The 22314-nt window shown below is 44.3% G+C and overlaps 1 protein-coding gene across 3 annotated transcripts in view; it reads left to right on the top strand.

Annotated features, from left to right (window-relative positions):
• The first annotated feature begins 3145 nt into the window (after positions 1–3145).
• The window catches only part of coro1ca (coronin, actin binding protein, 1Ca), a 58249-nt gene continuing 39080 nt past the window's right edge, over positions 3146–22314 (top strand). The window contains exon 1 of one of the 3 annotated variants that reach the window (XM_006640216.3): positions 3146–4573. In XM_006640216.3, coding sequence (XP_006640279.3) covers positions 3271–4573 — 1303 coding nt within the window. In that variant the 5' untranslated portion in view covers positions 3146–3270. Of the gene's footprint in view, positions 4574–12475; positions 12642–12793; positions 12816–22314 lie in introns of those variants that run through there. The other 2 variants (XM_015366338.2, XM_069182096.1) reach the window with 2 other exon arrangements.

Raw genomic sequence — 22314 nt, forward strand, 5'->3', positions numbered from 1 at the left:
CAGCTGGGGAATTCCACAGTGGAATATCTGTGCCTTCTAACTCTTGGTTTACCCTGCCAGGCTGTGTCCTCTTGCCATTTTAGGCTTCTGCACTTGCAAGGATCGAAGCACAAGGGAATCAAGTGATCCGCCTTAAGCAGGGTGTTTACAGTGCTTGATGAGACAGTAGAGCAGGGTTGAGATTGGATCCCAGAGGTAGCAAGACTTTGGCTATAGCTTTTAATTATTGCTTGTCAATTAGAAGACTTTCTAGCCTCAGAGCCACCAATAATTTCTGATTGCTGCAGTTTTTTTTAAAACATTAAACTTGTTGGGGATGGCTAATTGGGACTTGGCATCCCTCACATTGGACAATTTTTGGCCCTGAAGTTACAAATGAGACATGATGCAGTCCTGGTCTCCTTTGGAATATGTCCTCTGGAATATATCCTGGTTCTGGTCTTTTACTGCTTTTGAATTATATACCCACCATGCACTTCCAAAGTCTTTAGAGGCAAGCTTGTGTTTCCTTCAAGACAGATGTACACAGAGCCAGTACTGAGCACACTCCTACCAGAGTGCTCAGTTAGCACATTACCTTAATTAAAATTATCAAAAAAATTGTTTTTTCTAGATACTGAATAGTTGCTGCCTAACAGTCTTGAGAGCTGCTAGATAATGTGGTTTTTAGCATCAGTATATGTTGAAAGAATCAGAAAAGGATTATTGTAAATATCTGCAGTGGTGACAAATGTAATGCCTGAACTAATTACATATCCAATGTATCTATCTAACTGTTAGAACTCAAACAAGAAGATGCTGAATGATGTCCTAACAGACAAGCTGCAAGCACGTGGATTTGTGGATGAATACCCCTAAAATTCGTATTAAAATACATCTGTTTATACGTGGAACTCTGCAATATGCTATCTTTATTATAATCATTGGAGCCTTATGATTATAGGAAACCAAAGACTGACTAATTGAGATGTTATGGCCTTTCGTCTAGTATTTCTATGAAAAGCACATTTTTCTTCAGAAAGGTTCTAATGATGCATCACTGGTAAATAACCTACTGTATCACATGAGGAACGAGCTGACTTAAGAAGGAGGGGTAGGAGGATTCACTGGGAACAGAGTGTCACTGTAACAATGTGTTCACTGTGTAGCGAAAAGATCTTTTCTCTGTCAGATACAATTCTTGGTTTTAGCAGAGGGAGGGGGAGAGCTCGTCTAAACCAGCCCGGGGCTGTGATTTTCAGACACCAGCATTATGATGTGAGATGGAGAATAAACATTTTAATGACGGGCAACTGTTTTCACCAGCTAAGCTGGAAAAATAAAACTGAGATGATGTCACTTTTCAACCTTGATATGGCTGCACAGATGAGGGGCTGCGATTGGATTCTCAGTCACCCACAGCTGTCCAGATGCTGACAATGTAAAGACAGATTTGGCCTGAGAAACGGGGGATTGACACAGCACAAGCTGACGTCAGTATTTGTTTTTTTCAGTTATTGGACGATCGGAAGGTCAGTTCAGGAAAGCCAATTTGTTAGGTGACAAAAATGATTGCTGGTTTAACTCAAATACAAATGGAACTCAGATGTATGTAAGGAAAATACAGAATTCATCCCTTGTAGGCTACCTTGAAATAACTCCATATTGGTCTGTTCCAGATGATCTCATAGGCCTCTGGACTTATCAGCGGTCCATTATGTATCTTACCCCAAACAATTATTTCCCCGCACTGCACTAATGAAAGAGCTTGTCAGGTGATTAAACATATTGTTTACAGGGGTTTTAAAGAGTTTGTAACATTTGCAATGATCAGTAACCCAGTGAAGGACTTTGGGCCTGTTTGCTACTCCTAGCTGAAACAAAAGCCCCCTCTCATTTATATACTTTCTTATGTTCTTATGTCTTCCTAAAGAACTCCTGACTGAAGTTAGTCCTTTTGAGGAATCTGTGTCTCCCAGCAAGCCTGAAAATCAATCACTCAGCAGTGGGCACAAGACCCTTTGTTGAGAAATTAACAGCATGTCAAGTTTGTGCCAGACTGCAGTACTTTTCAGACATACCCACTCTCTATGGATCTGAAGAATAGTTTAGGTTTTGTTTAAGCTTTTTGCTTCAGACATAGTCAGGAAGTGATAATCCATTGCCAGTACGTATTAATAACACAGTATGTTGTTCAAGTCTTTTTTTTCATAAAGCCTCAATTTGGTATTTATAAAAATTTACAGTGATTTGAATACTAGTTTAGCAAGCACTGCTTTTCAAAAAGAGTGGGTGAAAAATGTTTTTTTTGCAAGATTGTTTTGTTTACAAAAATCTTACTATGTAGTCTAAATGTTTTAATGTGTTCTAAGTTTTTTTAGAGATAAACAACCTTATATACCCTATGAGTTAAACGAGAAATCAACTTAATTATTTAGTTATCCTTTGTATTTTTTCTGCTTCCTTCCCACTGTTTATTGCACTAGAAAAAAAATTAAATGTTTCTGGTAGGGATTCTTTTTCTTCCCTTTACATCTTACTCTCTAGTTATAACCTGATGATTAGTTCATTTATGCATTCCTTCATTGAATACCATCAAACCTGGTCTCGAGTAACGCCAACACAGTTATCTAAAATCCTGCAGCATTCCAAAGAGATAGAGCTGGCGTGGGAGAAGGAGCATGCAGTTTTGTCAAACACACTGCTGGAAGGCATTCCAAACACATAAGATCATGAGAAGGTGACTGCTTTTTGTGAAGCGTAATGCTATGTCTGTTTTCCACAGACAAGAAAATGGGCCAAAAACTGGACACAGACCACACGCCTGAGGAGTGTCCTGAAGATGGCGCAGGTGGTGCTGCACCAGACGTCAGCACGGACAATGAATGGGTTGACTCAAGCTCTGGAAATCCCTCTGGAGGCAACAGTGCACTTGCAATGCAGGGAGGGGGCTCAGCCCATCAGGAAGGCAGGGCCAGTGGATCTGAAGAGCAGGGCACTTGGGCTGTGAAGAGAAACCCAGCGAGCTCGGAAGACACATCAGGCATGGAGCCAGCAGCACCTGCTCTGCAGAGAGAGGGGAGCACACAGGGAGTAGCGGTCCTCCCTGCCAATGAGGGAGGAGAGAAGCCAGGCAGCTCAGTTCCAGGAACTCCCAAACAGCCGGAGAGCAGCCCAAGTGAGAGCAAACGCTCTGAGAGCACGGATCGGGGAACTCATCACGACTCAGCAGAAGCCAAAGGAAGGTCGAGGACTGCTTCAGAGCACAGAGAAAACACATTAGGGGCTCAGATGGCTCAGGAAGGGACGAGTGAACAATTGTACCCACAGGAGGATCAGGATGTGAATAGCCACTGCCATTTAGACCACGAGAAAGCAGAATGTACAAGCTTAGCCGAGGAGGTATCGTCCACCTCTGATCCAATGGTAATGTACTTGAAGGAGCAAACGGAGAAGGGGCCTCAGGCAGACACTCCTTTCATCCCTCAGGAAAGGGTAACGGAGGACAACAAGGAGGACTTGAAGCCTGCTGAGAATGAAACTGGGGGTGAAGCCTGCCCCCACGACAGGAAGACACAGTGGGAGACCAGCCCATGTTCATGCACGCAGGTGGAAGATCGAAAGGTTGGAAACGGTTTGACAATGGGAAGGGCAACGGCAAAAAGCTCTACACTGACCATTCAGTTGTCAGGAGAAGATCATCCGCATGGGAAATGTTCAAAAGAGGAAAAACATCCATCGCCAGAGCTCTTAGGAGAACAATCCAGCTGGGCAGCCAAAGCAGGAGAGCTTCAGGGTTCCCTGTTAGTGATCCAAGAAACCACTATGGCAGAAGCACATGATCCTACAGGTGCAGATCAATCCCTTGAAAGTGAAGGAGAGTGTACTCCGGAGATACCAAGCTGTCTGAAAAATCAAAAGGTTTCTGAAGTGTCACCCGGTTTCCAGGGACAGGGAACCAATGATGACCAGAGAGGAGACATTCAGGTTAATGACAGCACTGAATCTCCAGTGGATGCAGGGACCTCTGAAACCCTCCTAGGTAATGTGGACTCCGCGCCTAATCAATGCGAAGGCGTCAAGGGTGACAAGCAAAATGTGGACTCAAAAGGGTTATGCCACGATGTAGAAACCCTCTATGTCAATCTTGCATCTGGCCCAGATAAAGGTGACACCAAACATGGGGCATCCTGCTTCAGCGAGAAGACATCAAGCGAATGCACATTAGAAGACACCAGTTCAAGATTCATAACAGAGAATGATTCTGGTTTGAAAATGAAGCCTGATACCATGGAACCCATGAAGGTCTCAACTGAGCCCCAAAACACAACTACTCCAGGCAACCTGCACTGCAAAGATGGGCCACACCAGCACAAAGGACTTCAGGTGCAGGATAAAAAGACCAAGGAGGAGCTGCAATTAGGAAGCTCAGAAAAGACCGACATACAGGATGGTCAAAAACAGCATGAGGGGATGAGAGACTCAGCTGGTGAGCAGGAGAAGAAGGTAAATGTGGCACTAATGAAAAAGGCCTTTGATTCTCCCAAAAAGACCAAGGAAAAGGCTTGTGAGACAAAGAGCACTCCAAAGAAAGGTAAGACAGAGCTAAGAGCTAAGATTTTTTATCCGTCTGATTAGTGTTTACAGTATGGTTCTCGGGAGCAGTACACTCTATTGTCTCGGGAAACAATAAAATTTAACCACCAACTTCTACACAAGCCTAAAAGTTCATAGTGATCCAATGAAGATCAGCCAGGTCCAAGTTGCTGAACAAAAAAAGAGACTCTAATGAAACAATGGTGTGTGAAAAACAGACACATGCACCAAGTAAAAAGATGCTGCATATCATGTTTCCTACTTTTGAAGAGACATTTTTTATGAGTCTTTCTGGTGTAGATATGGAGGAGATAAAGAGTGCACAACAAATACAGTGCCGGGAGGCTCACCAGAAAAATTCTAAAAAAGTATTCAAGTGAAAAAAAGCAATCGTTGGTTAAAATCTGAGTTTGAAGCAGAACACTTAAAAAAGAGGAGTGGGGCTGGAAAGAGTGCTAAATGATAGCAGCTATTTGTGTCTGAAAGCAAAAAAAAAAGTATTATCTTAGGAGCTGCATTCAGCATAAACAAACTAAGGGCGGGTGATGTGACATCTGTATTGCTGTGTGTATTTTAATCCTTGTGGTACGTCCTCGGCCAGCAGGCATCTCTTTAAAAGGAAAAGTCTCTTCGGTATGTTCCCTGTGTGATGGGTTCATTCCTTTTGTGAGAAAGCAAGCATATTCACACAGTGGGAGAGAATACCACAGTGCTCCAGGCTACTTCAAAAAACACAAATCACTGAAGAGAAAGCCTTTTTTTACACGTATGTAGACATAGGACCTGTGACAGTATACAGAATTCCCTGAATCTAGATTTGATGGCAGTGATATGCTTTAATTATTGTAACACTTAAAATGATCTTCAAGTAAGGCATTAACTGTGTGATAATCTACTGGTTTCACCACTGCTCTATAATACAGTGTTTTGTTATGTATTATATTTTACGTTGTATTTATACACAGATAATTTTTTCACAGATAAGAATTCAGTGCTCTGCGATGGGTTGCTGCCTGTCCAGGGTGTATACCCCCTTGAGCCTGTTGCTTGCCAGGAAAGGCTCCAGCTCCCCAGTAACCCTGTACAGTGGATTAGATAAAGCTGTGAGAAAATGGATGTATGGTTGGATTTCAGTGCTTTAGTAAAAAATCGAGATCGCTGTCGATGCAATAATTCTTCATGAGGTTACAATTTTATTTTAATATACTTCTGTGGAATGAATGAAAAGATGCTCTGGTCTAAGTTGAACTGTAATAACCCAGATATTAAATATTAGATTTACTTTATGTATATACTGTAAATGTCAAATAGAAATTTGATGCAAGTTCTAAAAGGTAGCAGGTTGCCTGTTTGTGTATTGTAAGATGAAAACAGTATCATTTCGGTAAATGAGATCAGGGTGTACTGTGTAATAGCAGATGCAAATCAGCTTGAAGACAAAGAGTTCAAGTGCTAGACACACTTTTTTACAGTGGCTTCTATCACAATACTGTATACTGTGTTCCTAAATATTTTTTACATTTACATTCTGAGGACACCTTCATCACATTTTCTAATAGAAATTTAGATAAATATAAAGTAGAACGTCATCATAAGTGAATATTATCTCAGTGAAATTCAGTTTTAGATTTTCCAGTTCAATTTGAACAAGCTAAAATTTTAATTCTTGAACATGTGAGATCATTTGTCATGCTTTTCAGGAATTATGAAGATGTTCCTCAATATTGTGGACAAAAAGAGCTGTTTTTATTTCCTGTCACATTGCTCTTTAGTAGTGACTTCAGTGATGTGGCTTATCAGATGCCTCTAATGAGGAGAATTTGGATATTTTCTAAGCTATTTACATTTTCGGGTTTGCATTTGTGTGCGGTTTTTAATCGCTTCCAGCAATCTTAAAAAGCACCTGACTGAAATGCCATGAGTGAAACAAAGACTCTGTACAGAAATGTACCTACTGTACCTGCAGGCTGGAAAGAAGGCTGTTCCTGGCCAGTCTCTACGATCATCCCAGAGTGTGGTAATTATTCAAAAGAGTGTGAAGATACAGAGTTATAAAGAGTCCAAGTCCAATAATAATAATAATAATAATCATTAATATTTAATAAAGCATCTTTCAAAATCCGAAGATGCTGTACAAACTGATCAAGACAAAAAAGAGAAGAAATGAGAAAAACTAAATAAAATGAAGCAAGAACATACAAGACAAACTGTAAGACAATCACACACAGGCCTTGGTAAAAGGCAGGTTTTAGATATAGATTTGAAGAGGAATCTGAGGAAGGGCATTCCATAACAATGGTGCAGAGATTTAGTCCGGGGTGCAGTGACCTAAGGTCCAGCCTCAGCCTACATGATCCCCTGGCTTCTTTCAAGAAGTTCCTCCGGTCCATTAGCTGCTAAAAGGGAACGAGAGGGGCAGATGGGCCCTGTCTCATCTGTAACCTTTCTTGTGTTCTTATGTTAAAGATGTCATTGTCACCTAGCTGTGGTTGGGAAAACGTGTTGACGACCAGCAGGCAGTGTCCCAGTCACCTACCTCTCTTCACACACAGTTGTGAGGGGTGCTTGCTTGGACATGTAGGAATGACAGAAATGAAAGTCTCAAACTACAGAGGGAGATGCTGCTGTTGCAGATAGGGGATCTCAGACTGCAGAAGCAAAGACTTTATTCAAGATGACCTTCCACCTGCGCAACAGCAGTTTTCTTTCCTATTATTGTAATTCATCTTTCCATGAGTTAAAAACATGCATAAAAATACCTTCATTATTCAACATTATTACACCAATAAAATGGCAGATGTCTCAAATATAATTACTATACTATTTACTGTCATCCTGAATTGCACGTATTATTTCCACGTACTTTTTTCCAAAAGAGTATTTAAAAAAAAAACATGCACATGGTCTTATTCTTGCTTTAGAAATCGCTTTCATTTATCAACTGAATGTAAACTGTGATTCAAGAGCATTTACTTTATTTTATTATGTTATTCTTTGTAGAGCTGGTTGTCTGTCGTTTCTAAGATTCATAACAAGTGATTAATTGGAACGGGTATACAACTTTACCTCGGAAATGAGTACGAATAACAGCATTAATAAATTATGTGCAGCTTTAAAGGAATTGGGAGACAGCGCCACCTAGTGGACTTTATTAATAACATTAGGCATTAACCAAGCTCAAAGTTCTCCTATTTTTCCAGTTATATAAATGAAATTATTGTCCAAAATGAAAAAACAAAACATTGGTTACAACCACCTCTCGTACGTCGGAAGGCTACTGTTTCAGAGTAGAGTAACAGTAATTTATGAATGGATTGATATATAGGTTAAATGTTATTTTTTTTATTTCACTTACTGCACGCTTGTGAAAGCCAGTTCCGATAGATCTTTCAGGTGTGTTCACACTTTATAAATTGTTGTACGCTAACCCCTATTTCCCGCACATTTGAAGAATTGAGAATTATAATTAATATTCATGTTAAAAACATGCAGGTTTCAACTATGGTTAACAAACACGTTTCTGGTTCCCTCCCAAAACTATTGTAACAGCTCAACATGATTTAGTGTTGAGCAGTTGTGTGCCATATGCCATTAAAAGCACAAATTTAGAAAGGCGTCAGACCGCATTCTTCTTTCTCACACCTACATACTGTTAAACCATGCTTTCGTGATTCCTATTTCTCTGACAGAGCTTGCTTCTGTTTAATTGGTTTAAAAGCCTCGTACGTGTCAGCGAAAACACGTCGATGCCCGCTCTGTTAAGACACGTTTCGCTCTCGAAACGAGTAATACGTATTTTCGTATAAAAAAAACGCCAGGTAGATACAGCTCGTCACACTGCAGCTTGGTCTCTCCAGGTGATGTGAGTTGCAATGGATTCAGAAACCTGCAGCTTGTAGTGAAATCGCCGAGCAAGAGCACTTCTGTACTTTTTAGTCTGCTTCACTGCAGTTTAACCGCAGGAACCCATTTGCTAGCAAGGCCGTGGTTCTTAGATGTTGAAAATATGTTGTTTCGTGAAGCACAATCTGAAAGAGGAGGTGCAACAATTTTACAGCGAGCAAAAATAAATAAATAAAATGTGACACAAGCAGATGAGATATTTGGCACTGCTAGCACCATATGGAGGCAGCGAGTGTTCAAGTCTTGCTCTTGCATATTATCAGTCTCTTTGAAGTCCTGGATTCTACACAAACCAGGAGCCTCCAATCCTATAAAATACTGGTGCGTCTCTTAAAAGCAATAGGAGCACGGGAAGCAGTTAAATACCCATAATTCTTCAGTCGAGCTGGTTTCTCTCTCCTGCAAACCAGTCTACATTATCCTGGCGATAAGGGAGGGAAGCGTTTTCCGTTTGCACTCAAAAAGACTTCATATGGGTATCCTGCTTTTTGTAAGTGTGCAAACGACCTGCTGCTTAATGAAATAAATTGTCATAGAGATGGAGTGCTTCAGAGTGCTCCGACAGGACAGAGGAAGACGCATTTTGGCAGCACATCAGGTTGGCGCGGTGCATAAAGTCATTAAGCACATGGAGTGACCCCCAAGAAAATAAATCTTAACTTTATTAAATGCTCCCTGCCTGGAGGTACTGTATGACCAAGCGCTATATATAAATGCCCCTGACCCATTTTGTCAATTAATTAGCTTAGTCATAGTCTGCTGACATCATCTTTGGGAGAAATCTTTAGACACAAGTCCTGACTAAAGTGGTTTGCTGTCCCCCAAATGAGATTCTTACCTAATCTATCCTTTAACAGCATTGCCGGAGCTGTCGCACATCGGTCTCACTACATGACAGAGACGACCAACATTGAATGCTGATTCTGAAACAGCTCTGAAACGATTTTATTCGGCTTTATAAAAATAGATTTTTTTCAATATTATAGTGACTCCTTTTAAATTGTGCCCTGGATTTCAAACATAATAGATGAAACTGGCTGTAGAATAAATTCACAACTGACTGTGCCGATACAAACAACGCTGTTCCCTGCTGACGTACTGTACCATGTTATTGTAGCCCTGCTGTGCGCTTTTTTTCATTGTGATGCATTACTCAGAGTGATCTTCACAGGTACCACATTGAAAACAACTGAAACGCTTCAGACGGGAGATGCATGAGTCCGGTCTTCTGCTGGGGTGAAACCTTTCCGAAAGTGTTGAGTTTGGGCTGACTTCACCACTGCCTTTGCGCTTTCCTGAGCCACCTCCATTATGTCACCAGCTGACAACACACTGAGCACTTTCCCATTCGCTCTGCAATATGAATAATTGTTCATATTTCACAATTGGTTTAGTTTGCCCCTTGTAATTGAACACTTTGAGCAAGCATTCGTGATATCATATCCACATGTTCGCGTTTCATTTTCGCGTCACGAATCTCGCTACATAACCTTCCGTCCTCTGGGGAAAAGGCAGTAGTAATGGACGCTCACTAATTAAACCATCTGGGCAATCCTTTTGTCTTCCCTTAGTTACACTGTCAGGCTGCAAAAGTAATGGTTCAGACTTTCAAGGTCAAATCCCCCCCCCCCCCCCCACACACACACCCCTCCAACACACACACACATTCAATATTTTGAATAAAGCCTTATTCCAGTTAGGTAATCACTTTTGATCATACTCATCATACTAATGTATGATTTCTTTGTAGGGAAAGGCTATCATCAAAGGTGTATGGTTTTTTTAAAACAAATATGCACAAATCTGTTCAATGCAATATTTTGGTTTATGCACCTATGTCTTTGATTTAAAAATGCAACATTTGTTTCAAAAGGTGGAACAGAGGCAAATGCATTCAAGTGGACTCCACCATGTCAGGGAGATCTGGAGATTTGCCTTCAAAGTAAGGTCTTGGTCTGCCCTACTCTTTCGATTCATCTCAAAAGAGACAGAACTGCAGAACCAGTTAAGTCATTGGAACTGGTAAACTAGTCCTTTATATGAAAATTAAAATATATCGTCAATATTAAGTTTAAAGACCGTGCAGGTTCTTTTCTCAGTGGGGATGAAGCCAGTTTAGTGCAGTACATCAGATCTGACTGTTCTTATGTGAGCTCTCACATATGCAATCTGTGTAAAACTTCACAGAGCAGATGGCGTGCCCAAGCACAGCTGCAGCCAGCATCTCCATTAGAAGCCATTGGTCAGTCTCTCAAGTTATATCAGAAGCACCTAATTATCTGGAATTAAGCCACGAGTCAAAACTGCTTTCCTTACTGGCTGTCTGTTCGGTTTTCACCTCATTTTGTAAAAACAAAAATCTGACATCTGCAGACTCTGGCAGGCAATCTGAAATCCTTAATATGGGCGAGACAGTGGTGCTGAGGTTATCGCTGCTGCCTCACAGTTCAAGGGTCCTGGGATCAATTCCAGCTTTCAGGTCCTTCTGCGTGGAGTTTGCATGTTCTCATCATGTCCAGGTGGATTTTCCCTGAGTGTTTTCCTTACAGTACTTACCTCCTCCAAAAGACATGCCAGCTAGGTCAACTGGTGTCTCTACATTATCTCTGTGTCCCTGTTGTGTGGGTGTGCCTAGGGATGGATCGGTGTCCTGTTCACCGTTTGGTCCTACCTTCCACCCTTCTTGGAGAATGGACAGATCACAGATAAATGAACATTTTCCACCAGCAGCCTCTTGGCAAAACATTCAAACCTTGTTTCCTGCATAAATGAGCCCTCAACTCATCAGGTTGATTGGTTTCTCGAATCTGTCACCTCTCACAGAGTTTAAACAGAAAGTAAGCTCTCTTTAAATTTATTTTAGAAAGAAGAACTAATTCAAAGTATAATCATGGGCAAGAGGCTGTCTGCATCTTGCAGTCCCTGTTATCTCAAAATGGAAATGGCAGATATTGATGTTTTTTTATTATATCTTTTGGCGTTAATACACCAGGAGTACCAGTAGCAGTAGTCAGTTATTAAATGTTATTAACAGCTGTGATACCTTTTCAGTTCTCGCCACCTCCCAGAAGTACTCCCAGTTCTGTGCATTGCACACCCTTGTGAAAGAGTGAATATGCTGTGTGTATACAGTAGGTTGGGCTGTATTTCAGTATTGAGTGATGTGGACCTCTCCAATACTCTAAAGACCTTCGAGATCCTATAAGATAAAAGGTGTTTTGTAAATTGAAGAAAATGATTATTATGCAGCTTGGTGTGCCGTTTGCACACAAAGTGTTACAATGGTTGGTCAATTAGCCAGCCTGAGCTATACTATATGTACTGCACCCACAGCCCTCCACAGCTGCTGTACATACAGATTTTTCTGCCTCAGAAAGGACGGGGGGTCGTGCTTTATCTTAAAGCTCTCATAACTGACGCATTTTCCCTTTCTGACATTTGCTCCAGCTACAGGCGTCAGGAGCTGTGACAGAATCCCCAGCGAAGCCCAGTAATCTTTCTCAGAACTGAAGCTTTAGGCGAATGGCTGCCAATTTCACAGATGCCGCGGCACAATGAGGTTTTCAGTGCAGCAGCATATCTGATTTACGAACGAGACAAGATTTCCTGGGACACAGCTCTCTTTCTCTCTCCAAGGACGACCCCCACACCCTCCCCAAGGAACAAGCCCCGCTTTCCCACTTCGGATCACATCCAAAAACCCTCAAAAAAGACCCTCGCCGCGCACCCCGCACACACGCAGCCAGGAAACCCCTTGGGGTATCTCGGGGTTTTTTTTTTGGGGGGGGGGGGGTCGGGGGCAGTTATTTTCTGCGCTCCACTTCTCCTTCTCTCCACGCACCGTCTACCTTCCTCCCCCCTCCCACGCCCGCCTCCCGGACTTGTTTTTGGAGGCGGTATCCGAGCTGCCGGCGATTGGTCCGGCGGGCTGCCACTCACGGAGCCTCCCAGCCTGTCCGCAGAGGCAGGAGCGGCGGCGGGGGCGGGGAATGAGCAGGGCGTAGCTTCCGGTGCCAGGGAATCCGGAGAGGAGAGAGGCGAGCGCTAGGCGACTGCGGCGGGGAGGAAACGCGACTGGGGGAAGAAAGAGAGTTGCATGATTTTTTTTTTTAAGTTATTCAATCAGCAGCCAGGGGTTTAAATTTCTGCCTAGAACCCAGAAGGTAAGCGTGCGCTTTCTTACCTTTTGTGACGCCCTCTTGTCTTGCGTTGGCGGTGGCGGCGGCGGCGGCGGGTGCGTTGTGAAACGGCAAGGAAGAGGGATGCAGTCGTGAGCTGCCTTTTTTTCGGTGGGAGGGAAACAAGCTTCGCTGAAGCTCTGAAATGAGCAAGCTCATGTAATGTAGCCTGTTTTGGGGGGGACGTGGTTTGTGGCCGCGCTTAGTTGCATGCGAAACTGCGGGTCTCTTCGTTTCGGTGTCGAAACCCCCCACCCCCCCCTCCTGAGCCCGTTTAATATGGATAAAACAGTTTAAAATGGGGGGAAACGGGGGTTTGCAAGTCTGGGGAGTGAAAGGACCGGGTCCTGTCGTCTTTCTTTTAGGTTAATTCTGGCAAAGGTTGCGCTGTGCGGAGCAGGCGAGGTGCAGATTTGCAGTGCTGCTGGGGGGATTGCTCTTTGCATTGTCGCCGTGCACTTGGGAAGTGAATGGAAATTCACGGGGTGCGGCGTGTGTTTGGAAATGGGTGTCTCCACGCGTTTCGAAATGCCATTTTGGCGACATGTAATCATCTCATGGGGGAAAAATCAAAGCGAGCGGCTGTGCGCTGTGAACGGGCGGGGGAGGAAGGGAAAATATGATTTCGTAGTCTCCTCAAAAATGAAAGAAGCGGGTCACCCTTTCCAGAAAAAAAAAAGAAAAACGGAGGCCCCCATCTCTTCCCGTTTTCGTTAACAAGCCCGTTGTGTTTGGTTGAAGTGGAACCGGGGCCGTTGTAATCGACCGATTCCGTTGGTGGGAAATTAGACTGGGTAACTGGTCGTTTTTCCACTCGTGAGGTTAATGCTGGGTGGGTGAATCGAGCCGTTTTCTTCTGCGGGGAAGCACATGACGAAATGTTGAAAGAGGTGTGCCCGGTGACAGCCAAAAGCCCGCTTATGTAATGCAGCCTTGAGTTTGAACGCCTTACCGTCCGGCTTTATAAACGGCGAGATTTCAAACCCGCTGTAAAAATCGTGTGTCAAAACGGAGCCGTTTAGTGTAACGGCGCGATGCTGAACTGAATGGCGTGCCCGCATGAATGCCATCAACGTTATCGGAGAAATATGGTGATAAAATCAATTCGGCCAAATGAAGGCCATTAATGGGCTTTACACGGATCGTAAAGTGTAATAGATCTGCTTGATGTGTTTGCTGGTCGCCTCCGACAGAGCCGCACCGCCGGGGCCAGACGCCGTGAACTGGAACACAGGCGTTTTTTTTTTTGCGTGACTGCGGCGCTGGCTCAGTTAAGATGGAGATGGGTCCTGTAGAGGAGGGAGGGGGATAAAACAGGTGTATTTCATTTTTTCTTTTCCCGATGCATTTTTTCCATCGCCGACGCTTCTGACTTTGGGGGGGGGGTCGGTCTTCGGCACGAAATGTAAAAGCTCCTCCCGGGGCGCAGTTGTCGCTGACCCTAAGCCACCCTTTCGCTGTTGCCACCCAGATGCCTGCCGTGAGCGATTAATCACTGGCGAGGCGGTTTAGGAGGAAGAGAGATGCTTTCCAAATGGTCAGGCACCTGACGCCCCTTTCTCCCCTCCCTGTACGAGGGACAGGGCGGTTGCCGGACTTTGGAAGGTGGTATGTGCCATTTTCAGTAATGATGGTCGTGGGAGTAAGCTGACACACTGAGAAAGGAAGGAAGGAAGGGAGCTCTGACGGCCTGAATATAGTACCAGGCCTCTGTGCTTGTGCGTTTTTACAGGCAGCGGATGCTCTACTATGAAAAATGTGTGCCATGTTGCGAGATCTGAAATATTCATGTCTTTTGCCTCAACCACTGCAGATCTACAGATGAGCTCTTACTGTCTTAAGCTCTCCAGTCAAGGCTAGGTCATTGTGGCATCCTCTGTATTCTGTTTTTAATTGTTGATTTTAGTGTCGGGTGTCTTATTGCAAGCGTTGCAGACTTCCAGTTTCTTGGGAAAACCGGCCTGCGAAAAGCCTGATTGCTCGCTCGCTCTTGTAAGGCCAGTTTTCCACTGAGTGTTGTTCTTGGTCGCTGGGAGAGCTGAGATGGGGTTTCTGGGCCATGGTAAATCCCGTGCGGAAATATCTGAAATCTGGCTTGAAAAGGAATGTGTGTGGAATGGAGAGTGGGATGTAAGGTGGTTTCCGTGGCTACACGGAGCATCTGGGGCAGCGCTTCCTGGCTTGTGTGCACGGGGTTTAATTAGAACCACGTTTTGCAGAGCGGGCCAGGGTGTGATTTCCGTAGCTTCAAGTTGGCGCGAGGGGTTCTGAAGCGCTCCCGCAGTGGCGAGACCTGGAAATCCAAGCGGAAGCCTAAGGGAAGGTGGAGGAAAAACGCCAACGGTTTCGGTTGAGGCCTGTGGCCGGCCCTTCCTTCTTTTGGTTGGGGAGAAGCCGTGCCTTTCTGGCGGTTCATCTCGTTTCCAAGCGCTCGCCCGGCTCCTGGACGCCTCCCCCGTCGCCGAGGCTTCGGCTTGTCGGTTGGAGGAGGGCGCCGCGGCGGGCGCTCTTGAGGAAAGCGGGCCGGGGGGGTGGTGCAGATGGCCGAGGCCGCGGCAGGGCTCCAGGCTTGATGTTTCCAGCCTCGCGGGGCATGCAAGCCTGGGAAAGGAGGGAGTGGGTGGAAGTGGCCTGTGAAAAGCAGCAGATGTCCCCCAGCAGATGACCTGGGGGCCGCCGTTAGAGTAGGCCGGGGAACTGCGTGTCCTCGGGTACCTCGAAGCCGGTATCTGCGGTTTTTGCCTGTCTCGGCCCGGACTTGGCGGGAGTCTTTCGCACACCGGGAGCTACGTCTCGGTGCTTTATTTTCTTTCAGCGGCTCTTCGGTGCCGGCGTTCAGTTCCCCATGGTGGCATGTAGTGGGGTACGGCTGTGGTTCGGGGTGGCACGGTGGCTCTGTGTTTGGCACTCCTGCTTCGCAGCGCAGGGTCCCTGGGTTCAGTTCTGAGGAGTTTTCCTGTGTTCATGCAGAACATCCTGTGTTCCGTTGGTTTTGTGTTCACAGTCTAAAAACAGGTGTGGGTTAATCGGCTTTTGGGGAAAGCTGGCCCTGGTGTGAGCGTGTGGTCTCTGCGACCGACTGGTGCCCTGTCCAGGGTGTAGCAGGGCTGCTGGCCGGGGTGGGCTCGCCGGTGAGACTGGAAGAGAACTGGAAGAAGCAGTCAGAAGAGGGGTGGATGGCTGTGAGTTGCAGAAAAGAAAATTCAACTTTCATATGCTGTGTTTTAGAGCGAAAGCAGTTTCCTCCGAAACGTCCCATACTTCTTTTCTACTTGTGGTGTGTTCATCTCGTCTTCAGTGGCCAGCGCTGTCATGTGCATAACGTAATCTTTCATCTATAATCGGTGATGTCTTCATTAATGTATCACAATGTAGATCAATTTGTGCTGGTAAAGTATTTCGTTTCATTTTTTTTTGTTTCGTTTCTGCGTTGTTGCTGTATCCCTTAGGTCATGGAATAGCTAGGGCTTGCTTTCCCACATCTCCACTGATGGCAATATTAGCAAGTTAAAACAGCCAGAGCTTCAAAGAGCCCTTCACTGTCAGGGCTTTGACAGAAACCCGACTGACTGCATTTCATCATATCGGTGAGGCGTTGGCAAAGTACTCCTGAGTTTCTGTCTGCTGCGGTCAGAGAATGATAGGCAGTGTCTTCAGGTCTGTCTGTATAGTCATCTGTCCAGGGTGCCATGGGGCAGTGCTTTTTCGGTGTGTGAAATGTGCATCTTTGGTGAAATCCCATCAACTGGAGGATACCCGGGGGGCGTCTAGCCCTGTAGGAGAGCTACAGGACAATCCACACTCTGAATTACTCAGAGGGACTTGTGGGGCGTTCCTTTTTCTGCTCAGCATGCTCGATTTTTATCTTTGTCTGCAAGCCTTTTATGGCTCTCTTGCATATCTATTGCCTTGCTGACGTTTTTAAGACTCGTGCACACCGTATCCTGTATATGATTCACAATGTCTCAGTGTTTTATGTGGAAGTGTATATAAAATTACTTGGGAGGCATGAAGACCTCAGTCAGGATATCAGTTGTTAAAAGGGTTTAAATTGGTTTGGGCATAGTCTTTATCAAGGGAATTCTAAAAATGTTGCTAACTCAACTGGATCCACTGGAAATCGTTTTAATGAACCACTTGTATCTTTGTAGTTTTTCAGTGTTGACTGGTGTAGAATGCTGAATGTGCCAATGACTGAAAATGTTCTGTATGTGTAAGGCTGTTGGAAAGCTACCTGGTAGCATACAAATTAACAGTGAAATGGGCAATCGGGAAAATTAAGAGGAAGTGAAGTAGAACGTCTCTCTCAAATCATTGTTCCTGAGTGCTGTCCAACTCAATCATGGGACTTGCGCCTTTTTTTTCCCCCCAGCTGACAGGCAATCTTCAAACCTGAGTGACCTCCAAAGGCAAATCGCTTGTGCAGGGCAATTTCATGTGCTTGCCGCCAATAAAGAGCAGATGTTGCTAATTTGGAAAACACACAAGGATCCATGGAAAAGAAAGCAGAGAGAAGAAAATAGTCAGCACGTTCCTCTTGCAGCTCAGCTGCTTTAAGAAAAAACATTGTTTTTGTAGTGAAGCCTACAGTATTGGATGTATGTCGCAGGTTTTTAGGAATGACCCTGAGCCAGAGAGCTGAAGAAGTAAAACGGTGGGGGATAGTGTTTTGTTAAATGCAGAAAGTGACGTAGATTATACACTTCAAAGCTGATCTAAGGACTGTTTCAAGTAAAAGGACCTTTACAACTGGGGTAGAAGTTGCTCGAGTGAAATTTGTGCGTTCTCTGTAGAGTCCCAACATCTAGTGCAAAGTAAAGTGCACTTTACACCAGATTGGCAAAGCAGTGCAGCATTTCACTTAAGTTTCTTCCAATGCCAGTATGACTGTGGAAGAAGGCTAAAGAGATAACATGACAGTGACACACATCCAGGCATCCATCTTCTAGTAGCTTCCTCCAGTTCAGGGTCACGAAGCCAGAGTCTTTCCCGGCCAGCAACCGGCTGCCAACACCCCTGCCTGCGACACCAGTCCTTCACAGGACAGACAGAAACAAACACCAGGGCCAGGTTTCGCAGAAACTGCCAGTACGTGTTTGGTCTGTGGGAGGAAACTCACGTGAACATGGGGAGAACGTCCAATCTCCACACTTACAGCACTGCTGGGCCCTGCTCAAACTGAAGCACTGTGCCTTCCTTGAAATGTCTGTTGTAAATTTTGGAAGGAGTAGCATGGAGTGCAGTGTACAGATGTACAGGAAAAAGTTATGGGCACATCTGTTTAGCTTGCTTCCAGGGGTGACCTGACTGATTTACAGAGGACATTGAAACCATCTACCTTTGCGGGTGTGTCTAGTTTGTAAGTGAAATTTGTTCAGTTGATTTATCAAGCATAAATAAGCTAACAGTTACAAAGCACTCACTCTTGTTGTGGGGTGAGTCTATAGACACCACATCTGCTGAAAGCGCGCCCAAGCTTAGTCTAAGGTTAGGAACACATGGAAGACATTCTGTGATGTCATGTCAAAAGTGTACTCGGATCCACAGTATGCACTGTGGAGAACTGCCTTGGATTGAGGTCAGTGCAGTGTGGTTGATATAAAATTGTCCCCCTTTGTCAGGGTTTAAAGTTGACAGTCAGGCCGCCACCGGTACAGGAAGGGAGTGGTTATCCATGTGGACTTGCCTATAGATGGGAACACCATGCAATGTTGCAGATGGGTTAGAATGGAGCAATAAAAGCAGCTTCTGTCTAACTTATTCGGCTTGTACCTAAATATAGCAGTAGTAAAACTGTGCGCCCCACCCCCCTCTTAATTGGAATGGTAAGAAGAGAGATGGATGTTGAATTTTGAAGTGACCTAACTCAAGCCAAAAGAATGTTGTTCTGTGAAGATGCTGTGATTTGTGCAATCCGCTGTACAAAGACGACCTATGACTGTGTGCGAAAACGCACGCACCCTGAACCTTGTGTTGCCGTGCTTGTAAGAACCTGTTCCACGTCACGCCTCAGTTCCTCTAACCTAGCCTGGCGGTAGTTAGTTGTCAGCCTCTTTTTAAAGAAAGCAAGAATTCATGAATATTTTTTTATGCTCGTCACACGTGTATCATTCATAATCGGAGTTAAGGTGGCATAGTAGCTCCACTGTTCTCTTTCTTTGTGCTTCTGCCTGACCCTCTTTGAACTGTGGTAATATAGAATAAAAGAGCCCCAGGTATTAAGTTGAGACATGCTTGAGAATGATAGAAAAACAAGGTACTAACTTCGTAGAAAATAATATACATTCTAAACTGTATGTGTATTGCTCTCTTTCATCCAAGTTTTAAATGGGAACGGCAACACTGTTTATATTTTGGGGTTAGAATGAATCCGCACTGAGTGCATTTCAAACAACAATGAAAGTGAAATGCACAGTAATGTGTAAAACCACAAAGTAGGTGAAATTTCCAGGGATGGACAGCACCATATTCTGCAATTCGGAGTGCGACACCAAAACTCCCGGTGACATGAAGCTGCCCTATTACATTGTAAAGAAGCAGGCTCGTGCATACATCTCTTTTAATCCAACAGAAATATTACTCTCGGTTTTGAGACGGTTTTGCCAAAAATACTACTTATTAACTCTGCACGCAGATCACGTTTGAGCATTTCTGCGGTGAAGTGTCTGCTGCATGGCCTGTCCTTATTCCCTCGTGCATCACATTACATTAGTCATTCCAGTGACTAGTGAGCAGGAAGTACAGCAATTTGTGGGAACACCAGTGTTCGCGACTTACAGTACTTTTTACAGAGTTCACAATTTTGTGCTTAATTCTAAATTTGTGAATTTATTCTCTACAGTGAAAGACTTCTGTTACTGAGATTTAATAACCAGTCGGAGAAATAATTGGGCCTGCAGCTCCCCTTCAGTTTAGTCAAAGAGAGGAGGGGGGCTGTGGGCAGTATCTTTATGGCAAAGAAATGCTTTGGTCCCACCTGAGCGGAAAGCAGGAATGGCTTGGGAAACGGCTCTTCCGGGATGGAGTGTCTGGAGTTTCCTGGATCCGCCGGTCTCTCCGCAGAGCTGTGCGCGGCCCCTGCGAGGAGGAAGGACGCTGGGGGAGTGTGTGAGCCCCCCCAACTCAAGCTGTCAGAGTTCGTTTTCCAAAACGAGCTTCATCTTCCTCTTCCAGGAAATGGCTTTGGTTACTTTTTTTTTATTTTTGCTTTGACAGCAGTTTCACTTATTTAATCGTTAACACTTGACGAGTCACATTTGCAGCCTCTTATTTAGAGGTTTTCCAAGTGGAGTGTGGTGTTAAAATATTAAGAGTGACATAAAGGTGCCAACCGACCTCCCGCCTTCAGCCTCCTGTCCCTCTGCCCAGGGTACCAGTGTCTTAGCCAATAATTATGTCGAAATGAAGTAGCATTTGTCTTGAAAATTTAGTGTGCATCATCTGCCTCTAAACTGAAGTTTAAACTGTTGTATTATTTCTGTTTTATTCCAAGTTTCAGATAGAGCGATTGTAAGTCACAAAATAGGAAACTGAAGTTGCTTTTTTAGGACTGATATTCTCCTTCTGAGATGAAATGCTAGATAGCATCAGTACTGTTAAGGTTCTACGTGATCCATTGTGGCCTAAAGCAGCAAGCAAACAATCAGGTAGAGTATGTCCTACATTTTCTTGCATGTGAATGTTTATCAAGGCGAGTGTAGTTTTTAAAAAAAGAGCGTAATCAGTCTCGATTGTGATTTCTGATGGACGTGCGTCATGCACCAGCAAGCCTGCATGTGACTTCTGGCTTCTTTTGTCCCTGAATTGATGGATCACCGTCTTCACAGCAGTCATAATTCTTTCCTCCTGTGCAGAAGAACAAGCTGGCTCACCTGGATAGTGCATTTCATTAGCCGGCTACTAATTTGTTTGGCTGATGCTTTTATCCAAAGCAACTCACATGTGTAACCATTTATACTGCTGAGTGTTTTTCTGGGGACCAATTTAGCTTGAAGTATCTTGCTCAAGGGTACGACAGTGTCTTACCTGAGATTTGAGCCTCCCAGTTATTCAATGATTTTACTCCCAGAGAATAAAGGAACATGAAATTTGTCTCGGCTGTTGCTTTAGGATGGTAGATCATACCCACACACATATAAAAGGAAACTCAAAATGCTTCTTTCCCCTGCAAAATGCTGTCTTTCCCGTCAGTTTCATGAGATTCCTTGGACTTGAGCTAAAAAGAGCTAGAATTCATTATCCTGTAATTCAGGTTATAAGGCTGGAGCAGTGGGTAGCACTGCTGCTTCATAGCTCTCGTGTCCTATGTTCAGTTCTGGACTGAAACAACTACTGTACTAACGTGGGTTTTCTCTGGAGGGGCTTCACTTTCCAACCACTGTACAAAGACGTACTGACTGGATGAATTGGCATCTCTTAATTCTTTGTGCGTCTACTTTACATTGAATTGTCATCCCATTCATGGTGTAGTCCTGCCTTGTAGGCCCTGTGCCTACAGGATAGGAAAGGCTTTGTAGTAGTGGATGGATCATTTATTAAAATAATGTCTTGAGACACTGGGCGTACAGAACAGGGACACACTCGGAAGGAAGTGTTCTAAAGCGATTTTATGGGAGCAGGATGCTGTTCTAATGATGTAATGCGAGTGTCAGCTGAGCAACGGAGCTCCTGAATTGTGTTGCTGTAACCTGGCTGTCTAGGAAATTGAGGAAGGAAAGGCAAAGAACTTACACTCTGAAGTGCTTTTCTAGAATCAACACATTTTGAATTTTCGTAGTTCTTTCAAGTAGATGTTGAAGGCAGTGCATTTTGTGATTTTGACATGGCATGCTTTTAGCTGAGGGTAGCTAGTTCATCTTCAAACGTTGCAGTCCAGTAGACTTGTTCATTTGAATTGGTAACTCATTAATGTGTAAAAAAAAAGCAGGTAATTATTTCAACTAAGTTCCATTCTGATAAAAGTGGGCAGTGCTCTGGCCTTTGACTGCTGTTCTTGGCTGGACACAGTGGTTGAATTGCCGAGTTGTAAAGACCAGCCTGCCAGCAGCAAAACCCCAGGTTCCGCCCCCCTCCCCCCCTCCACATCCTCTCGGGATGTTTCCAGTGATGCCAGTTGCTAAACCTCCCGAATTACTGTCCCATGAGCTGTTGACAATATTCACTGTAAAACTAGTCGCAAGCTGAGTTTTTCTCAACTCTGGAAAAACCCACAGGTTATACTTTTTTCTCCTCTTCAGAGATCTTTAAAGTGTGTTTCCATGCTGAGATGCTCCATGTGTGGAAACATGGCTGGGCTATGACTGCTTATATGGAATGCAGTCTTCTGTCACATGGTCTCCCACATGGTGTCTGAGACCCCTCTAGCAGTAACGCTGGCTTCAGTCTTCTGCATGGCAGGCCGCACTGCACTGCGTGGAAGAATGATTAATGCTCCTAGTGGTGCCTTCTAAAATCTTCCTCTGCCCTAAGTGAGACCAAAATTGATGGTTGCATTTTATTTCATGGTCCATCTGTCATCAGTATGCGTCATGGCATTGTATGTAGCCTAACTCGAATATCGCATGTTAAAAAGAAAAAGAAAATCAGGTAACTGTGCTGGGCTGGTGGTTGGTAAGTTAAAAGAAGGCGATTGCTTTCCCCCCATTGCAGGGTTCAGTTC

The sequence above is a fragment of the Lepisosteus oculatus genome, chromosome 22 (assembly GCF_040954835.1).
Source record: "Lepisosteus oculatus isolate fLepOcu1 chromosome 22, fLepOcu1.hap2, whole genome shotgun sequence".
Lineage (NCBI taxonomy): Eukaryota > Metazoa > Chordata > Actinopteri > Semionotiformes > Lepisosteidae > Lepisosteus > Lepisosteus oculatus.